The sequence below is a fragment of the Arthroderma uncinatum genome (assembly GCF_011692745.1).
Source record: "Arthroderma uncinatum strain CBS 119779 chromosome Unknown scaffold1, whole genome shotgun sequence".
In the NCBI taxonomy this organism is placed as follows: Eukaryota; Fungi; Ascomycota; class Eurotiomycetes; order Onygenales; family Arthrodermataceae; genus Arthroderma; species Arthroderma uncinatum.
In genome coordinates this window covers 4,473,766-4,490,210 of record NW_022983863.1, presented here as the reverse complement: position 1 = coordinate 4,490,210, position 16,445 = coordinate 4,473,766, and the positions used below count along the sequence as shown (strand labels likewise).

Genomic DNA, 16,445 nt, shown 5'->3' with positions numbered 1-16,445 from the left:
CACTAGAAGACGAATCTTCCAAGCTGAATGCCGAGCTGATCCAGGGGACCAAAAAAGCCGGTGATTTGGCTAGATTAGACCACCTGAAAAAAGAGCTCAAAGATCGAGAGCGCAGCCTTGAAACGATGTCTGGTGCTCATGGTGATCGAATTTCCAAATTAATAAACCCATCATGGACCCCAAGCAATATTGAACAAAGCTACCAGAACGCCCTCAAGGATGCTTCTGCCCTGGTTTCCGCCGCGGAGCGAGAAAGGGATGGCTCTAGTAAGGAACTCGAACTCCTTGAATTTAAGCTAAAAAACGCCCGGAAGAGCCTTCATCAACACGAGGCCGACGTCGAGAATGCTGCAGAGAAAATTAACGAAGTAATTGGAGACGATCCAACAGAATATCCAGAAACTGTCAAACAAAAGCAAACAGAGCTAGATATGGTCAGGAAGGACGCAGATCAGTACGCTGGTTTGGGTGAATATTTAGACATGTGTCTTAAAGCTGCAAATGACAAAAGAGTATGCAGGACCTGTGCTCGACCCTTCAAGACCGAATCGGAACTCCAGATCTTCAAGACCAAACTCAAAGCTTTGATAAAGAAGGCAACAGGCGAGGACGTAGTTGCTGAGATTGAAGAACGGGAAGCAGAGCTAGAGAACGTTCGACAGGCGGGTAGCTACTATGAGACATGGATTCGGCTTACCGGCACCGATATACCCGCTCTTAAGAAAGAGCAATCCGAATTGGAATCGGAGCGGGAGGGCCTCCTTGCGCAATTAGAAGAGCGTGATAATGTTGTGGCCCAGAGGACAGAATCTAAACGAGACATTGAATCCCTGTCTAAAAATATCACAACAATCGCGAGGTATGACAGTGAAATCTCAACGTTACAAACCCAGATTCGAGATCTCTCTACGAGACAGGAGGAGACTGGAAGCTCTCGAACGCTGGAAGACATTCAAGACGAGATCGCTACTCTCGGTGAGAAATCTCGTGAACTCAAGCGGGCCGCCAGTAAAACAAACCAAGAATTGAATCAATCACGAGTGGATGTCGGGAAACTTGAGTTGAAACTCCGCGATTTGCGAAGAGAGCTCGACAACACCAACTTCCAGCTCGAGAAGAAAACCACACTCGTTACTCGAGTAGAGGAATACCGAAATCTAAATTCGAAACAGCGGGAGACGATTGAAAATGCCGATAACGACATCGAGGGCCTTGTTCCGGAGGCCTCCAAAGCCCAGGCAAGGTACGAGGATATCAGTGCTCGTAGCGAAGAGAGAGAGAAAGAGCTACAACAGGAGGTTTCTAGTTTAAACGATAGTTTGCACCAGCTAGACCTGGCCAGCGAAGATATCACGAACTATATCGAACGAGGAGGTCCCGCTCAGCTAGAGAGAAGTAAGCGTGAACTCCAGAACATATCAGATGAGATCAAACGCCTAGAAGCCGAACAGGTTGATCTTACACGCGAACTTAATAATACCTCTGCCCGCCTCCAGGATAGTGAAAGCACAAAGCGACAGTACTCAGATAATCTTCGATATCGCCAGGAATCAAAGTCGCTTGTTGTTGTCAACCAGGAGATCAAGGACTTGGAGTCGCAAAATGCAGAAGTGGACCGCAGTCGATTCAAGGAAGAATCCGAACGAAATACACGAGAACACAACGCTCTCGCAGCGAAGCAAGCAAGCAAAATGGGCGAAATGAAGTCAAAGGATGATCAATTGATGCAGCTTCTAGCAGATTGGAACACTGACTACAAGGACGCTGGAGCCAAATTTAAAGAGGCGCACATCAAAGTGGAAACAACGAAAGCGGCCGTGGACGACCTTGGACGATATGGTGGAGCTCTGGATAAAGCAATTATGAAATACCATGGCTTAAAGATGGAGGAAATTAACCGTATCATCGGAGAGTTATGGCAAAAAACCTACAGAGGAACCGATGTTGATACTATACTCATTCGCTCGGATAACGAAAGTGCAAGAGGCAACAGGTCCTACAACTATCGTGTTTGCATGGTCAAGCAAGATGCAGAGATGGATATGAGAGGGCGATGCAGTGCTGGTCAGAAAGTCCTTGCAAGTATTATTATCAGGCTAGCATTGGCTGAATGTTTTGGGGTTAATTGTGGTCTTATCGCCCTTGATGAACCAACTACGAACCTTGATCGTGATAATATTCGTTCTCTCGCTGAGTCGTTACATGATATTATCAGAACACGTCAACAACAGGCGAATTTTCAGTTAATTGTCATTACCCACGATGAAGAGTTCCTTAGAAGCATGCAATGCGGTGATTTCTGTGATTATTACTACAGAGTGTCACGAAACGAGCGGCAAAAATCCATAATTGAGAGACAATCTATTGCAGAGGTTAGTACACGATTCTTACCTTTTTATCTGGCGATGTTAAAATTGGAATTAATATCCATCTTTAGGTTATGTAACGGGAACCTTTTTACATAGTCAATTTATACGGCGTCGATGCTGTGGAAGTACTCTGGAGCATCATCTGCACCGCGCGTTTTCTACAGCAAAATACCCTCGTAACAGGACTCAGCTACATTGATCCTTTACTCATGTCGGCTCCCCACACGAACCTAAGCTTCTATTTCTTTCTAACATTTCTGTCCCCATTCTGCCGACTTTTACCTTCATCACTAATTAGTTAACCTACGCTCTTACACTGCTTATATCTTTATTTTAAAGCGAATTATAGGACTGGGAAACTTGGGGTTATGGAGTCTATATCTAGAATTAAAGCAATATAAGTTTACGGGGACGCATCAGCAGATTATATATTCGTTTCAAACTTAACATACGATAAGGCTTATGCAACCAAATACTGCTATTAGTCTGACATCAGTGGATGAATAGAAAACGTCTGCAATCCTTTTTATACCTAGAAAACATAGTCTACATTTATTTAGTTACTCATTTTCAGAACCTTCATGGTCCCCATCATCCTCATCAACCAATGGTACGAATCGGAAATCAATAAAACTAACATTTCCCACAGCAGTTCGAGTCCCTGCTTGGGTAGATGAACCCAATGACGTATCAGCACCAGCCCCATCACCCAGTTCGATCATAAATTGAAGACTTAGAACGCCTTGCTCATCTCCTCGGATGCTTACTTTGCTAGAGGCTCCCATAGCCTGTAAGGCCTTTCGCACAAGGGAGAATCTATACCGCTGTTTCACTCGAGACTTTGAAGACGGTGGTTGAACGAGAAATGTTTCAGTGACGGTGGGCGCAAGCTTGCCTCTTCTAGGCTGCCTGGAGCTTCCATCTTCATTGAATGATTTATAGGCGGGGTCAACGCCATCTGATGATTCCTTGTCGATGGCAAATTCAACAGTTGATTCACTGAACGGGCCACCAGAGGCTGATAAGGCAAAGAATGGAGCCTTGTTAGGAGACGCAGAGAGGGATAAAACGGTAGGAGAAGTCGAGTCTAGTTCCACAATTGCGTTATGAAGCCATGTCGAGCGCATAATTATTTTGAAGACGATGGCATCACGTTGCAGAGGGATATCAAATTCTCCAGGCGTAGAGTCCAACGAAGAATCCTCAATCTCATATGTGGTTAACTCGCATGTTGTAGTAATCCCACCCTCGGCCAGCGTAATGCATAGAGGAGACCCCTTTCGAAGGTAGCTGATGGTGCAAGAATGATGCATGCCTAGGGCGGGAGTTGAGAATGCGTTTATGGATTGGGTGTTTGTTGCATTGATCATTTGATTGGGACCTTGTGATGAATCGTTGATGCCAAAAATTTGTAGAGTCTCAAGGAGGGCGGAAAGAGAAATGGTAAATCTGGGATATAGGGACGTGTCGAAAAAGTCGCCATCTTCCTCGGGCTGGGTAACGCCATTATCGACATTTCGAACATTGAAAATGTAACTTGTGAAGAGTGCCTTGTCGAGGAAGGCAAGCCCTTGCAAAACCCTCCCTTCCTCGACTGAGAATCGGATACCTTGTGGGGTTATTTGAACAGACGCCTGACGAGAAAACCCGATACATTTGAGAAGGGTATAAAGCTGGCCAACAGAGGTCGAAACCGCTGAGAGAACAGGTGCACTGCTGGTATCCATTGTAATCACTGGTGGCAGAGGGGCAAAGGCAGTGGGAGCCTAGCTAGTTGATGCTTGAACTGCCTAGTCTTCTTGAACAAGTAGAGAAATCTTTAAAACTAGTGTACGAAAAGACTCCAGATACTTTACATAACTAGCGAGAATGGCGATATATTTAAAGGAAATGAGACGGGAGTTGTATTAAACATATACCCCCACGGCACAGATCATGAACACCGCACCAAATCTATGACTGTTAGAGCGATAGAGTTCGGGCAATGCCAATCAAGGTAGAACCACTCACCCGAAAGCCAAAGAGGCTGGAACCCCAAGGATAGCGATGTTAAGCGCGGAGCGATCTATAAAACATCAGCAACACGTCGGGATTTATTTGTTGCTACGTTAGCTTACTTATAGCGAAGATGCCAGTAAGGACAAAGCCTAGTTAATGATTAGCTAAATCATGTCAAGATCCGTAATTGGCCACTAATGGTCCTCAGCTTACCTGCTAGCAGAAGCACCAAGGCTGTAAAGAATTGAGACTTAGTTGGGACGGTTGGGTAGAAGGGGTTTGCAGCTGCAGAGAGCCAGACTTCTTCCAAAGACATTAGGGCTATCGTGGAGAATTCGACCGTCCAAACAAATATGAGATTATTAGTCAGTGATACAACACGTCGATGCTGAAGCTGCTATAGGTGGTGGATGTGATGTTGATGTTGATGTAGAAGTAGAAGTAGAAGTTGTCTGGACAGTTTGTAGTTTCCGCTCTATCGGGTTAGCGCGAGTTTTCATCGGATAAAGTATTTGCCGAGAGCCGCCACTTCTTGGCGCGCTTTTCCGCGCTTGACGACATCGAAAGTTGAAGCTGGGCGAGAGTCGCGGATTTCAGAGATATGGCGCCCATGGCAGTTGATCGTGAGTTCTTTCCGGCTATATTCCGTAACGTTTACGTAGGCTAACTTATTTCTTCGTAGGCGGGAAGCGCAAGGCTTCCGAGGAGGCCACTACCCCGGATTCCAAAGCCAACATCAAGAAAGCCAGGACGGAGTCCCCAGAAACAAGGGACCAAGTGAGCAGCACACTCGGCGAGATATATTGCAGTGACGTAGGGAACATAAGCTAATTTAGTACTAGGAAGAACCGGACACCGAAAAGGTTAAGCTGGTTCCGTACGCTGAGAAGGTTGGTTGGGCCTGTCGTTATTATTCCAGGTCGGGCATGAGGGCTGACTTATTCTCAATAATGACAGGCTGCGGTGCTGGAAGAACGAGAGGGGAAGATTGAATTTCGAGTTGTCAACAATGATTCATCGAGAGAGAGCTTTATTATCCTCACGGGCCTCAAATGCATATTCCAGAAACAGCTCCCCAAGATGCCGAAGGACTATATAGCCCGACTTGTCTACGACCGGACCCATTTATCAATAGCTATTGTGAAACATCCGTTGGAGGTGGTTGGGTAGGTGTATCTTTTAATAATCTGTGACTACCTATTTTACTAACCATGCGCTGCAGTGGAATAACGTACCGGCCATTCCACGGAAGGCAGTTTGCCGAAATCGTGTTTTGTGCCATTTCTTCCGACCAACAGGTGAAGGGCTATGGTGCGCATCTCATGTCTCATTTGAAAGTGAGTATTACCTACATCTTTTATACCGGAAATCTGGCGGACAAGTATTGACATCTATGTATAGGATTACGTTAAAGCAACCTCAGACGTAATGCACTTTTTGACGTATGCAGATAACTATGCAATTGGATATTTTAAGAAGCAGGGTTTTACAAAAGAGATCAGCCTCGAAAAATCCATATGGATGGGTTATATAAAAGATTACGAAGGAGGTACCATCATGCAGTGTTCTATGCTTCCGAAAATACGGTATCTAGAGGCCGGTCGCATGGTCCTCAAGCAAAAAGAAGCTGTTTATGCCAAGATTCGTGCTTTTAGCAGATCGCACATCGTTCATCAACCGCCAAAGGAGTGGAAGAACGGGGTAGTTGAGATCGACCCGTTGAGCATTCCCGCCATCAAGGAATCCGGATGGTCGCCCGATATGGACGAGCTAGCTCGCCAGCCGAGACATGGCCCCAACTACAACCAACTTCTACATCTGCTTAATGATATGCAAAATCACAGTGCCGCATGGCCGTTTGCCCAGCCTGTGAACCGAGACGAAGTCCCTGATTACTACGAAGTTATAACAGAGCCGATGGATCTTTCGACAATGGAGGAGAAACACGAGAAGGACATGTACCCTACTCCACAGGACTTTATCAAGGATGCAAAAACCATATTCGATAACTGCCGGAAATACAACAACGAGAGCACACCATACGCAAAGAGTGCGAATAAACTTGAGAAGTTCATGTGGCAGCAGATCAGGAATATCCCAGAGTGGTCGGTAAGTGCAATCACTCACATCTTCCCACTAACATATGGCCTTGTTAAGATGCTAATACCTAGATAGCACCTTGCTGACTGATGCTGTCAACCAACTGGTACGATTAATGTAAATTTATATACTTTGTTTAATGGTGTTTTTGGGCTCAGGCTGGCGCAGCTGTATGGTTGGGGGGATGCTACTGCTAAATTATGTATGTTTAGTCTCTGGAGCCTAGGAAATGCAATACCCGTGTCCTCTAGCAACTGTTTCATCCAATTAAGATGCACATCTGTAGACAGGAACAGATGCATCAGAGTTCATCCTGGCCGTGGTTCTTTTTTGCTTTTTCTCCGGGTTGCCCCTGGGGCCCAAGCGTTAAAACGGAAAAATGATAATGCGAAATTGCCTATCCTGGGCTTCCCGTCCAGGCCTCACCTCCTGTGCCACAAAGCGAGGAGGACATCTCTCACCAAGATGCTCTGTTCACAGTAGGGGCTGCTCGTTCACTGCCTTGATACTGCTGCTAAGCTGTCCTTTATCTGAAGCCCCTTTGCGCCTGGTGAAACTGTGAATTTACCCGTTGTCCTACGCCGTTTTTACCGCTGAGAGTCGGTGTGATAAGCACAACAGGCGAAGTGAACCGGATCGCTAAAGAGCCACAGACAAACGTCTTTGTTGCTAACGACTGCCAACTTCCTTTTCACTTGAAAGAACTTTGTTGTTGCGGCAGATAAACATGTCGGCGCCCTCTCTTCTTGAGAATGAGTATCGCAACAGACTTCCCAGCCTCTTGGAGGTTCTGGGGAGGCGAACTCTAGCTCCTGTTGACTTGTTTTCATTCTACATCTACATGAGAGATCAACAATGCTCTGTGGACTATCTGGACTTCTGGTATGTTATACGCTGAGCTAAGTTTCTTCTTTTAATTTGTTTGTACAGGAGAACTAACATTGGTGAACAACTCCTAGGCTCGATGTATCGCAACACATGTCTCTATGCCGCCATTATGTACGCGAACTACGCCGTTCAGTTCTTCTCGAGACCCCAGAGCCCGAGAAATTTGACAGCAGACCTTCTACTGCGTCCCAGCGACACCGAGGCGCGATGCCAGGAGATGGAAATCCTATGGACTTTACAAACCTAGTTGCCAATGGACGCAGAAATGGAAATGGCGACATCGAAGACTCCGACCAGCGATTGTCAGCTTTCCTACGTTCTGAGGGTCAGACTTCGATGAGAAATAGCGAGGAATCCGAATTTTCGAGGAGACGAGGCTCGTTCCCCAGCCATGCTCGACGCGTCAGTACTGCTTTGAATGGTATCTCCCATGGCAACGGCAACGGCAATGGCAACGACACTAGCTCACCAGGCCATACGGTTGCCCGCTCCGACATTCGCGCCAGCGCCGTCAGGATCCTATACACTTATTTGCTCCCTGGTTCCGAACGTGAGGTTGTTTTGCCCGACAGCATCGTTGGAGACGTTGTTCACATGATCGAGGAAGAGGGTAGAGATGACCCGGAAGTTTTTGATACCGCAAAGGACTACGTCTTCCAGGCTATGGAACGAGATGCTTTCCCTGGATTTCTCCAAGCCAAGGCACTCGGCAATCTGGTCCCACCAAGCATTCTGGCACGCCTGGTAATTGCGCTGGTCAGCTTTGGAGGTGGATTCTGGGCTGGTTTCTTTGTTATTCTGACAGATACTCCACGAAACACTCGTTGCTGGGTATGTTTCAATCATTTTTTTCCCATAATCCCTCAGACTTTGATATCTAACATATTATACTATAGGTGATCCTGCCATTCTCAGTTGCAGCTTACTTCCTTTCATCTTATCAATACAAGATCGACCCCATCCTCGCCCTTATTGGGCTGAGCGAATACACATTCATGAACTGGACACGCATCCGCGAACCCTATGTTCGAGCCCTTCTCATCAAGCGAGCCTCAGTATCTCTGCTTCTCGCCGTGGTTATTGCTCTCGCGCTTTGCCTTCTTTTCATCCTCGTCCCTGGAACCCGCCTGTAAGGGCATATTTGCTAACTCTCTCCTTTAATGTCCTTTTATTCAGTCATGGCGTTCCTTCGGAGACCTTTCCTATGTTCACCACGCAACACAAACCGCCAGTAAGCTTCTTCTGTGCTTCATATGTTTTGCAACCCCTTTTCTTTTCCTTTGTTTTCCCCCACCGAGCATTGGCGTAAGGTATGGTGTCCTCAAGCGTTTACGTCTTTATGATAAATTCACGTTGCAACATAGCAGCAAAAAATCTTCCTTCAAGTGGCTTTTGATGACTTGGATCGTCAACTTGTCTCAGTTTGCCCAATATTATCAACTTCATTATTGCATCCTGAGATACCCTTAATAATGTCCCGCAGCTTTCAAATTTGTTTTGTTTCTTGCACTTTGACTTATGGCTTACTTTAATCTTTAACCCTGCCCTACATAATGTAATAGTTCATAGTTAGATGCCAGATTCAAAGTCTTTATTGTCATTAATTTTTTATTTCTCGTGCACACTGGTGTATGCTCAGTTTCGTTAAGTAGGTTGCCGTGAACCCCGAGCCTAGCAAACGTTTTGCGCTTCGATTTTAGCCTTCATCGACCTCGAATGCATAGTAGGGTCTATCTCCATGTTTGGCTGTCTGTTATTCGAATAACTTCCTGTTGCATTGAACTCCCGCTTATTGCCCTTTGACGAACTTCCGCCTCCGAAAAGCCGTCTCGCAGCGTTAGCCGCACTACCACCGAGTGAAGTCTCCTTACTAGATGACCCCCAGGACCGTGAATCCTTGGAGCTACTGGATCCATCCCCTCCATCCTGATCTCCATTCCATCCGCCGACGCTCTTCTCAAAGCGATAGGCTCGATCTTTCTCCATTGCCCGTTTCCTTGCTGCGTCAGCCTTTATTGTGTTTATTTCTGCTTCGATTCCCTCGACAACATCCTGGCATCGCCCTTCCCATTCTGCGAGGGTCGTTATCATTCCGTCGACTGCTTGAAGACGGACGTCACGTAGAGGGGCTACCGAAGTGACGTTTATGGTTGGTGGGGTTGTTGTCGGAGATAGACGAGCAGAGATGAGAGATGAGTAAATCGCCGTTGTCACAAGTGATTCGAGCTCCACATGATCTTTGAGAGAAAGTGATTGCATTACGATGGGGTATGTAAGCGGATTATGGGTCGTGGAAAGGGTGAGGAGAGATAGAAGGCGGAGCTTGAGGGCTTGAGGCTCACTCAGAGCGGGGAGATTGGGAGTCGCTAGAACAGATATATTAGAGGCTATACATGCAAACTACAGTATCCTTCAGGTTTAAATGCTTACCGTGGTATTCTTCCCATGATCCCCAAGCAAATATCTCCAGTAACTTTAAGTACGAGCGGTATTCATCTGGTGTGTCCGGGTTTGCCAGTGATTTGACGGCTGGAGTCTCAAGCAACTCGGCGAAAATGAATGTGTTTGCAGCAGAGGTAGCATTCGTAATGATATTTGCAATGAATCGAGGGCTGTGAGAGGTAGACGAGTTCGCTAAGTGGATGAATGGCTGTATAGCCCCAAGGGCTCGTTTCTGTGATTGATCCATATTCCCAGATGCTGTGTCGAAATCCCACTATGCACTGCCAGGATCAATAGGGATATATTGTCCGACTGCCGTATACACAAGGCCCCAGCTAGGGATGAAGTCTGCCACAAAACAGCTAGTCAACTCTTATCAAGGATGGGAGCTTGAACTGTTTCCATCTTATGAGGTCAGCGAAGTCAACGATGTGATTAGGTAATCGGAGATATCCATTGATCACGTGATATTTCATCGGACGGGTATTAATATAATTCCGAAGGCCAGTTAATAAGCGGAGAATATGGATGCAAACAATGTAAACTAAGCAACCCTTGCAAACATGTATATATAGAAACACATTTGTATCATGGAGAAGAAGATGTCAAGGACACTAAATTCACGAATCTACTGTAATGTTCCTATCATTCTATATAGCTAGTATTATCTTTATTTGCTTTGGAGTATTCGTGTGATTTTTCCCCGTTATTTTTATGCTATTGAGCAATCACAGAGTGAAAATATTCAAAAAAAATTCCGGTCAAGGGAAGAGAGTGGCCTGTATGCATATAGACAGCCTATTCCTGTTCATGGCCTTCAGGAAGTTGCTTATTCACCGCAAAATCATAGCCACAGGGCTCGCCATTACCAGACTGCTCGTCTACCATTGGCCCCTTCCTTATAAGTACCCTCCCGTGAATTCGCGGAGGAAAGTTGGCCATCACACCCTGCGTCCCAAACTCCTGTTGCATTCCATCCCACATCCACTTAGAGTTAAAATCAAGCTCTATCGCGGCCAATGCTTCCTTCCAGGTGTGCTGGCTCCCGGGGCAGTAGCACCATGGAAGACTGGTTGCTCGTTGCCCTGGATCTTCCACCATGGGCCGGAGCACGATAGGTAGGCCCCTGCACCTGTAGCTATCTGGCTCACAGAGGTGGCCGCCAGTTCCATCCGTATAATGGTCATTCTTTGTGCGGTCGGTGGGGATAAAGAAATATAGATCGGTAAGGGCAGGCAGATATCTGTATATCCTGATCACCTTGTTAATCAGGTGCTGCTCATAAAATTTACGAATAACGGGCCCTGATATATGAATATGAAAAGTACCCCAGTGGAGTGCAAGGTGCTGGATACGTGTACAGTGATCCATGTCGCTTAAAAATGGACGATGTGGACGGGGTAGATGCACGTCAGGCCCCCTTAGATAAACGATATCAGTGGAGAAATCAAACCAGACCTGTTTAGAAGCCTGGGTCTCGGAACTGGTCCAGAGTTTCGAGAAACTACCGGCCCTAAGAGCGACACGGCGAGATATTCGACAAGTATGAAGGACAGCTGGGATGGAGGTTTGCCTCAGCACCCAGGGAAATACCAGAAAACCATTTAGTTCTTGGGTGTTCGGGAACCCAGCAAGTATGTAATCGGAATCGCGTATATAACCATATGTATCGAGTAGGGCGCGTTCAGCCTCGATGACCTGGGGCTCCAAGAGAGAATAAGCTGCCTCCCAAACTATGGTCTGCAACTCGACCGGAAGCCTGGCGAATTGGTGAAAAGTTGGTTCCATGCTTTCCGAGTGGCCGGTCAAAGGTGCAGTTTCGGTCTGCCTGTCTGACGAGACAATATGCTCAGCCTCCTCAAAGACAGCCGTCTAGCTTAGACAATAAGTTCTCCGTTCGGCGTGTTGACGAAAGCGCTTCCCGGCCTGACTGGGGTTGATACGAAGGACAAAGAGATGTCGACTCTGGCACCCAACGTTAAATAAACAGGGTTTAAATAGACTCTAGCCAATGAGCATATCTAGCAGGGGATTAGTCGCTGGTAGCGTTCATCATTCGTGAATTCATCGCTCCTCTGTTCTTCCGACTCTGCCTCCTCCGAGTCCGAACATCAAACACGGAGCCGACAAGAAACATGAACCCGCAGGAATAAAGCGACTGGTGAAGTGTGCCTACCGCCTCTTCGCCATCTTGCCGCTATCCCCGCCCGTTTGACCCCAGCACTCGCCCCAGGGATCAGGCGATGAGAGGTTGCATCGCATCGCATCCGGGGGTAAAGAAGAACAAGGGTGGTTTGGCCTCCCATGGATCCGCCGGGAGCTGAGTCAGCAAGCCCTTCTATCTTCCCCCCGAGCCGCTTTTTAATTAAGTGCCTGCGTTCCTTCAAAAACCTCCGCAAGGCCAGCACTCACCTCTTTGCCTCGGGCATCCGTTATTCCCTTCGAGCGGCCATGATACCATATCTAAGAATATAGAGACCATCTCTCCTTTCTCCGCTCGCCAGAAACGCCCCGAACATTCCTCTTCACGAACCGCGATCGCACATCTACAGCGGCCTGGCTGGTCCGGGTTTGCCGCTCTCCGCAAGCCTTCTCTCACGCCTCACATCTCTCGCCCTACCAACCTCTAGCCATATGAACCTGAGATAGACGCCGTCTGCGGTCTTAACATACGATGGCGCCCTCCATACCGCCTGTCCCCGGGAGCAGCATGCCTGCGGGACGTGCTAGCGCCGGCATGGCTCCAGCAAGCCACATGGCTATCACCACCCTTAAAGTCGATGGTATGACTTGCAGCGCTTGCACATCAGCGATCGAGTCAGCATTTGAGGGTGTCAAGGGAACGGGAGAGGTATCGGTCAGTTTAATGATGGGAAGGGCCGTGGTACACCACGATCTGGATGTCCTATCGGTGGGGCAGATCACAGAGATGATCGAAGATCGCGGTTTCGATGCCGAGGTTTTGAGCACCGATATACCGCAGGAAAAGGGCGACAAGCAAGTTAACGCGACGAAGCCTTCGCAATGCACGACAACTCTCTCGGTACAAGGAATGACGTGTGGTGCTTGTACGTCTGCCGTGGAGGGAGGCTTTACGGACGTTTCCGGAGTCGAATCAGTGACGGTATCATTACTTTCAGAAAGGGCTGTTGTAGTACATGATCCCTCTGTGATTACTGCAGAGCAGATTGCAGAGATCGTCGAGGACCGGGGATTTGACGCGAGTGTCATAGAGTCGAAAACGTCCAAGTCGGGCCTTGCAAACGACCCTTCCTTGGGGAAAGTATCCGCGCAGATGAAAACCACAGTTTCCATCGAAGGAATGACGTGCGGCGCATGCACTTCGGCTGTGGATAATGCTGTCACAGGACTGCCAGGTTTGATTCGTTTCAATATCAGCCTGTTAGCGGAGCGCGCGGTAGTGGTCCATGACCCATCTGTTCTCCCTGCATCCAAAATTGCGGAGTGTATTGAGGATGCTGGGTTTGACGCGCGAATACTGTCCTCCGAACCAGATACTTCTGTTCACTCCACGACTTCTACGTCTCTCAACTTTAACGTCTACGGAGTACCTGACGCGGCCTCAGCCACCGCACTGGAGGATCTCCTTCTCAAAAACCCCGGAATTTCGGCCGCAAGTGTTCGACTCTCGAACTCACAGGTCTCAGTATCGTTCAACTCGTCACAGATAGGAATCCGAGCTGTGGTCAAGGTTTTTGAAGATGCTGGTTATAATGCGCTTCTCGCCGAGTCTGATGACAATAATGCCCAGCTTGAATCCCTTGCAAAGACTAGAGAGATCCACGAGTGGCGGAGAGCATTTATTCTTTCATTGTCCTTCGCCATTCCTGTCATGCTAATAAGCATGATATTCCCCATGTACTTATCATTCCTCGACTTCGGCAAAGTAGAGCTAATTCCGGGGCTATTCCTCGGAGATGTTGTATGCCTACTTCTTACGCTACCTGTTCAGTTCGGAATTGGCCTAAGGTTTTATCGAGCTGCCTTCAAATCGCTAAAGCATGGCTCTCCAACCATGGACGTCCTCATTATGCTGAGCACCTCCCTTGCATTCTCCTTCAGCATTTTGGCAATTCTAGTTTCCGTCATCCTACCGCCACACACAAAACCGAGTACTGTTTTTGAGACCAGTACAATGCTTATTACCTTTATCACTCTGGGACGGTGGTTGGAAAACCGAGCCAAGGGGCACACCTCACGCGCTCTCTCACGGCTTATGTCCCTTACGCCTTCTATGGCAACAATCTACGAGGACCCAGTTGCTGCTGAAAAGGCGGCTGAAGGCTGGAAGAAAATTTCTACGTCAACCTCTGCGGACAAACCAGAATCAACGCCAGCAGCCGCTCAAACAGGGCAAAGAGTCATCCCTACTGAGCTTATTCAAGTCGGCGATATCGTGTGCATTCGGCCGGGCGACAAAATTGCCGCCGATGGTGTCGTCATTCGTGGTGAAATGTATGTCGACGAGAGTATGGTGACAGGAGAAGCCATACCTATCAACAAATTTCCTGGTCAAAATGTAATTGCCGGTACAGTCAACGGTACTGGATGGGCAGACTTCCGTGTAACGAGAGCCGGCAGAGATACCCAATTGAGCCAGATTGTCAAGCTTGTTCAGGAAGCACAGACGAGCCGCGCTCCTATTCAACGAATGGCTGATACCGTTGCTGGCTACTTCGTCCCCGCCATCATCACTCTGGGCTTCGTTACTTTTATTGGATGGATGATATTAAGCCATCTCCTCCCACATCCACCCAAAGTCTTCCTTACAGAAGGTAGTGGAGGAACACTGATGGTATGCTTGAAGATCTGTATATCGGTCATTGTCTTCGCGTGTCCTTGCGCCCTTGGACTTAGCACGCCAACTGCAGTCATGGTCGGTACTGGTGTAGGAGCTGAACACGGCATCTTGGTCAAAGGTGGTGCGGCGCTGGAAGCTGCTACCAAGATCAAACATGTTGTATTTGACAAGACCGGGACCTTGACCATGGGAAGGACGAATGTCGCAGAGACCAAAATGGAACCAACGTGGTCTACGAATGAGTGGCGACGCCGGCTCTGGTGGGTCATTGTAGGCTTAACGGAAATGACCAGCGAACACCCAATTGGCAATACCATTGTTTCAAAAGCCAAGTCTGAATCCGGAATATCAGATGATGACCCCCTTGATGGTGCTGTGGTCGACTTCGAGGTGATGGTCGGAAAGGGAGTTTCGGCAACGGTTGAGCCAGCCGCAGGTTCCGAACGTCAACGGTACAGCGCCCACATTGGAAACGCAATATTCATCCGTTCGAAGGGGATCAAGATTCCCTCTTCCGCAGACCCAGACCTTCAAGCAGCTCAGCCCCAACAACAAAGAACAAAATCCGATGCTTTGAAAACCGCGACAGTAATCCATGTTGCTATTAGCGATCAATATGCCGGCACAATCTGGCTTCAGGATTCTATCAAGCCCTCCGCGAAAGCTGCCGTTGCAGCTCTGCACCGCATGGGCCTTACAACTTCTCTTGTAACAGGAGACACTTATAACACCGCCCTCGCCGTTGCAAACGAGGTCGGCATACCCGCAAGCGCCATCCATGCCTCAGTCAGCCCTCTAGAAAAACAATCGATCATAAGCGAACTGCAGACACCCAAATACCCAATCGCAATGGTTGGAGACGGTATCAATGACTCGCCTGCTCTAGCAACCGCCTCTGTCGGAATTGCACTCTCATCCGGTACAGAGGTCGCCATGGAGGCAGCCGACATCGTTCTCATGAGGCCAGAGGATTTACTTTCCGTACCAGCCAGTCTCTGCCTGTCGAGATCAATCTTCAACCGCATCAAACTCAATCTCCTTTGGGCCTGCGTATATAACGCCGTCGGTATACCCTTCGCAATGGGAATATTTTTACCATTCGGTGGTGTGTCTCTTCACCCCATGGCTGCCGGTGCTGCCATGGCGGCGTCAAGCGTCAGTGTAGTGGTGAGCAGTTTACTTCTCAAATTCTGGAAACGACCACGTTGGCTCAAGGTTGAACGCCTTGAAAGGGAAATTGATGAGGGCCTGATTGATTCTACGGGCCAGGCGTACCGAAAAGGCGGACAATGGTGGAAGAAGACTCCCTTCACATCACCAATCTCCTCTGCGAAACAGAATTGGACCGGTGCCTTTGGTCTTGTGTCTCGCGTTATGGGCAGGCGAAGCAAAACCACGGAGGAAGATGGCTATGTTCCTTTGCAGACGGTAGACAATGGCTTCTAGTTTTTCTTATTGTCAAGGGGATACAAAGGGGTATTTGGATATATGCGTTTTAGCACGTTGCTTTTGTGCTTTTTATACAGTATTGGTTGCATATGCATATATTGGGTTCTTTCTATCAAGATAAAGCCACTCGCTTTGGTTGTGCCACCACATTATTTTACTCTAGACATCATTTCTATACATATGGGGTTGTTTAATCAATCCATCCTATCAAATAGCCAGTAGAAATTCTCGATTGTGCAATTACCAGGGCCTATGTGCACAAAGAGCCACTTGCGGCGATAGTCTGGAGAAGAGCTGTTGGCTCCTAGCACGAACAACACTCCATATAGGTTAGATGTAGCGTTATAATCAGAGCCTGTACCTAATTAACTACAGGA

At 47.8% G+C, this 16,445-nt stretch overlaps 5 protein-coding genes across 5 annotated transcripts; 3 read left to right on the top strand and 2 right to left on the bottom strand.

The window, feature by feature from the left end:
- Positions 1 to 2,929: 2,929 nt before the first annotated feature.
- On the bottom strand, positions 2,930 to 4,683 carry GIQ15_01362 (checkpoint clamp complex protein Rad1; the record flags this gene model as incomplete). Its single annotated transcript, XM_033548779.1, has 5 exons — positions 2,930 to 4,135; positions 4,289 to 4,322; positions 4,380 to 4,434; positions 4,487 to 4,516; positions 4,581 to 4,683. 5 exons carry the CDS (start codon positions 4,681 to 4,683, stop codon positions 2,930 to 2,932), a joined length of 1,428 nt encoding a protein of 475 aa, XP_033409730.1.
- Positions 4,684 to 4,968: 285 nt separating this feature from the next.
- On the top strand, positions 4,969 to 6,557 carry GIQ15_01361 (histone acetyltransferase gcn5; the record flags this gene model as incomplete). Its single annotated transcript, XM_033548778.1, has 7 exons — positions 4,969 to 4,990; positions 5,050 to 5,144; positions 5,210 to 5,257; positions 5,325 to 5,533; positions 5,590 to 5,704; positions 5,769 to 6,476; positions 6,543 to 6,557. The coding sequence occupies 7 exons, from the start codon at positions 4,969 to 4,971 to the stop codon at positions 6,555 to 6,557; spliced, it is 1,212 nt and encodes a 403-aa protein (XP_033409729.1).
- A 637-nt stretch (positions 6,558 to 7,194) lies between these two features.
- Positions 7,195 to 8,488, top strand: GIQ15_01360 (uncharacterized protein; the record flags this gene model as incomplete). The annotated part of the gene is made up of 3 exons (XM_033548777.1): positions 7,195 to 7,349; positions 7,427 to 8,186; positions 8,252 to 8,488. The coding sequence occupies 3 exons, from the start codon at positions 7,195 to 7,197 to the stop codon at positions 8,486 to 8,488; spliced, it is 1,152 nt and encodes a 383-aa protein (XP_033409728.1).
- A 538-nt stretch (positions 8,489 to 9,026) lies between these two features.
- Positions 9,027 to 10,044, bottom strand: GIQ15_01359 (ACOB protein; the record flags this gene model as incomplete). The annotated part of the gene is made up of 2 exons (XM_033548776.1): positions 9,027 to 9,721; positions 9,786 to 10,044. 2 exons carry the CDS (start codon positions 10,042 to 10,044, stop codon positions 9,027 to 9,029), a joined length of 954 nt encoding a protein of 317 aa, XP_033409727.1.
- Positions 10,045 to 12,471: 2,427 nt separating this feature from the next.
- GIQ15_01358 (CLAP1) lies at positions 12,472 to 16,065 on the top strand (the record flags this gene model as incomplete). Its single annotated transcript, XM_033548775.1, has 1 exon — positions 12,472 to 16,065. One exon carries the CDS (start codon positions 12,472 to 12,474, stop codon positions 16,063 to 16,065), a length of 3,594 nt encoding a protein of 1,197 aa, XP_033409726.1.
- Positions 16,066 to 16,445: the final 380 nt, after the last annotated feature.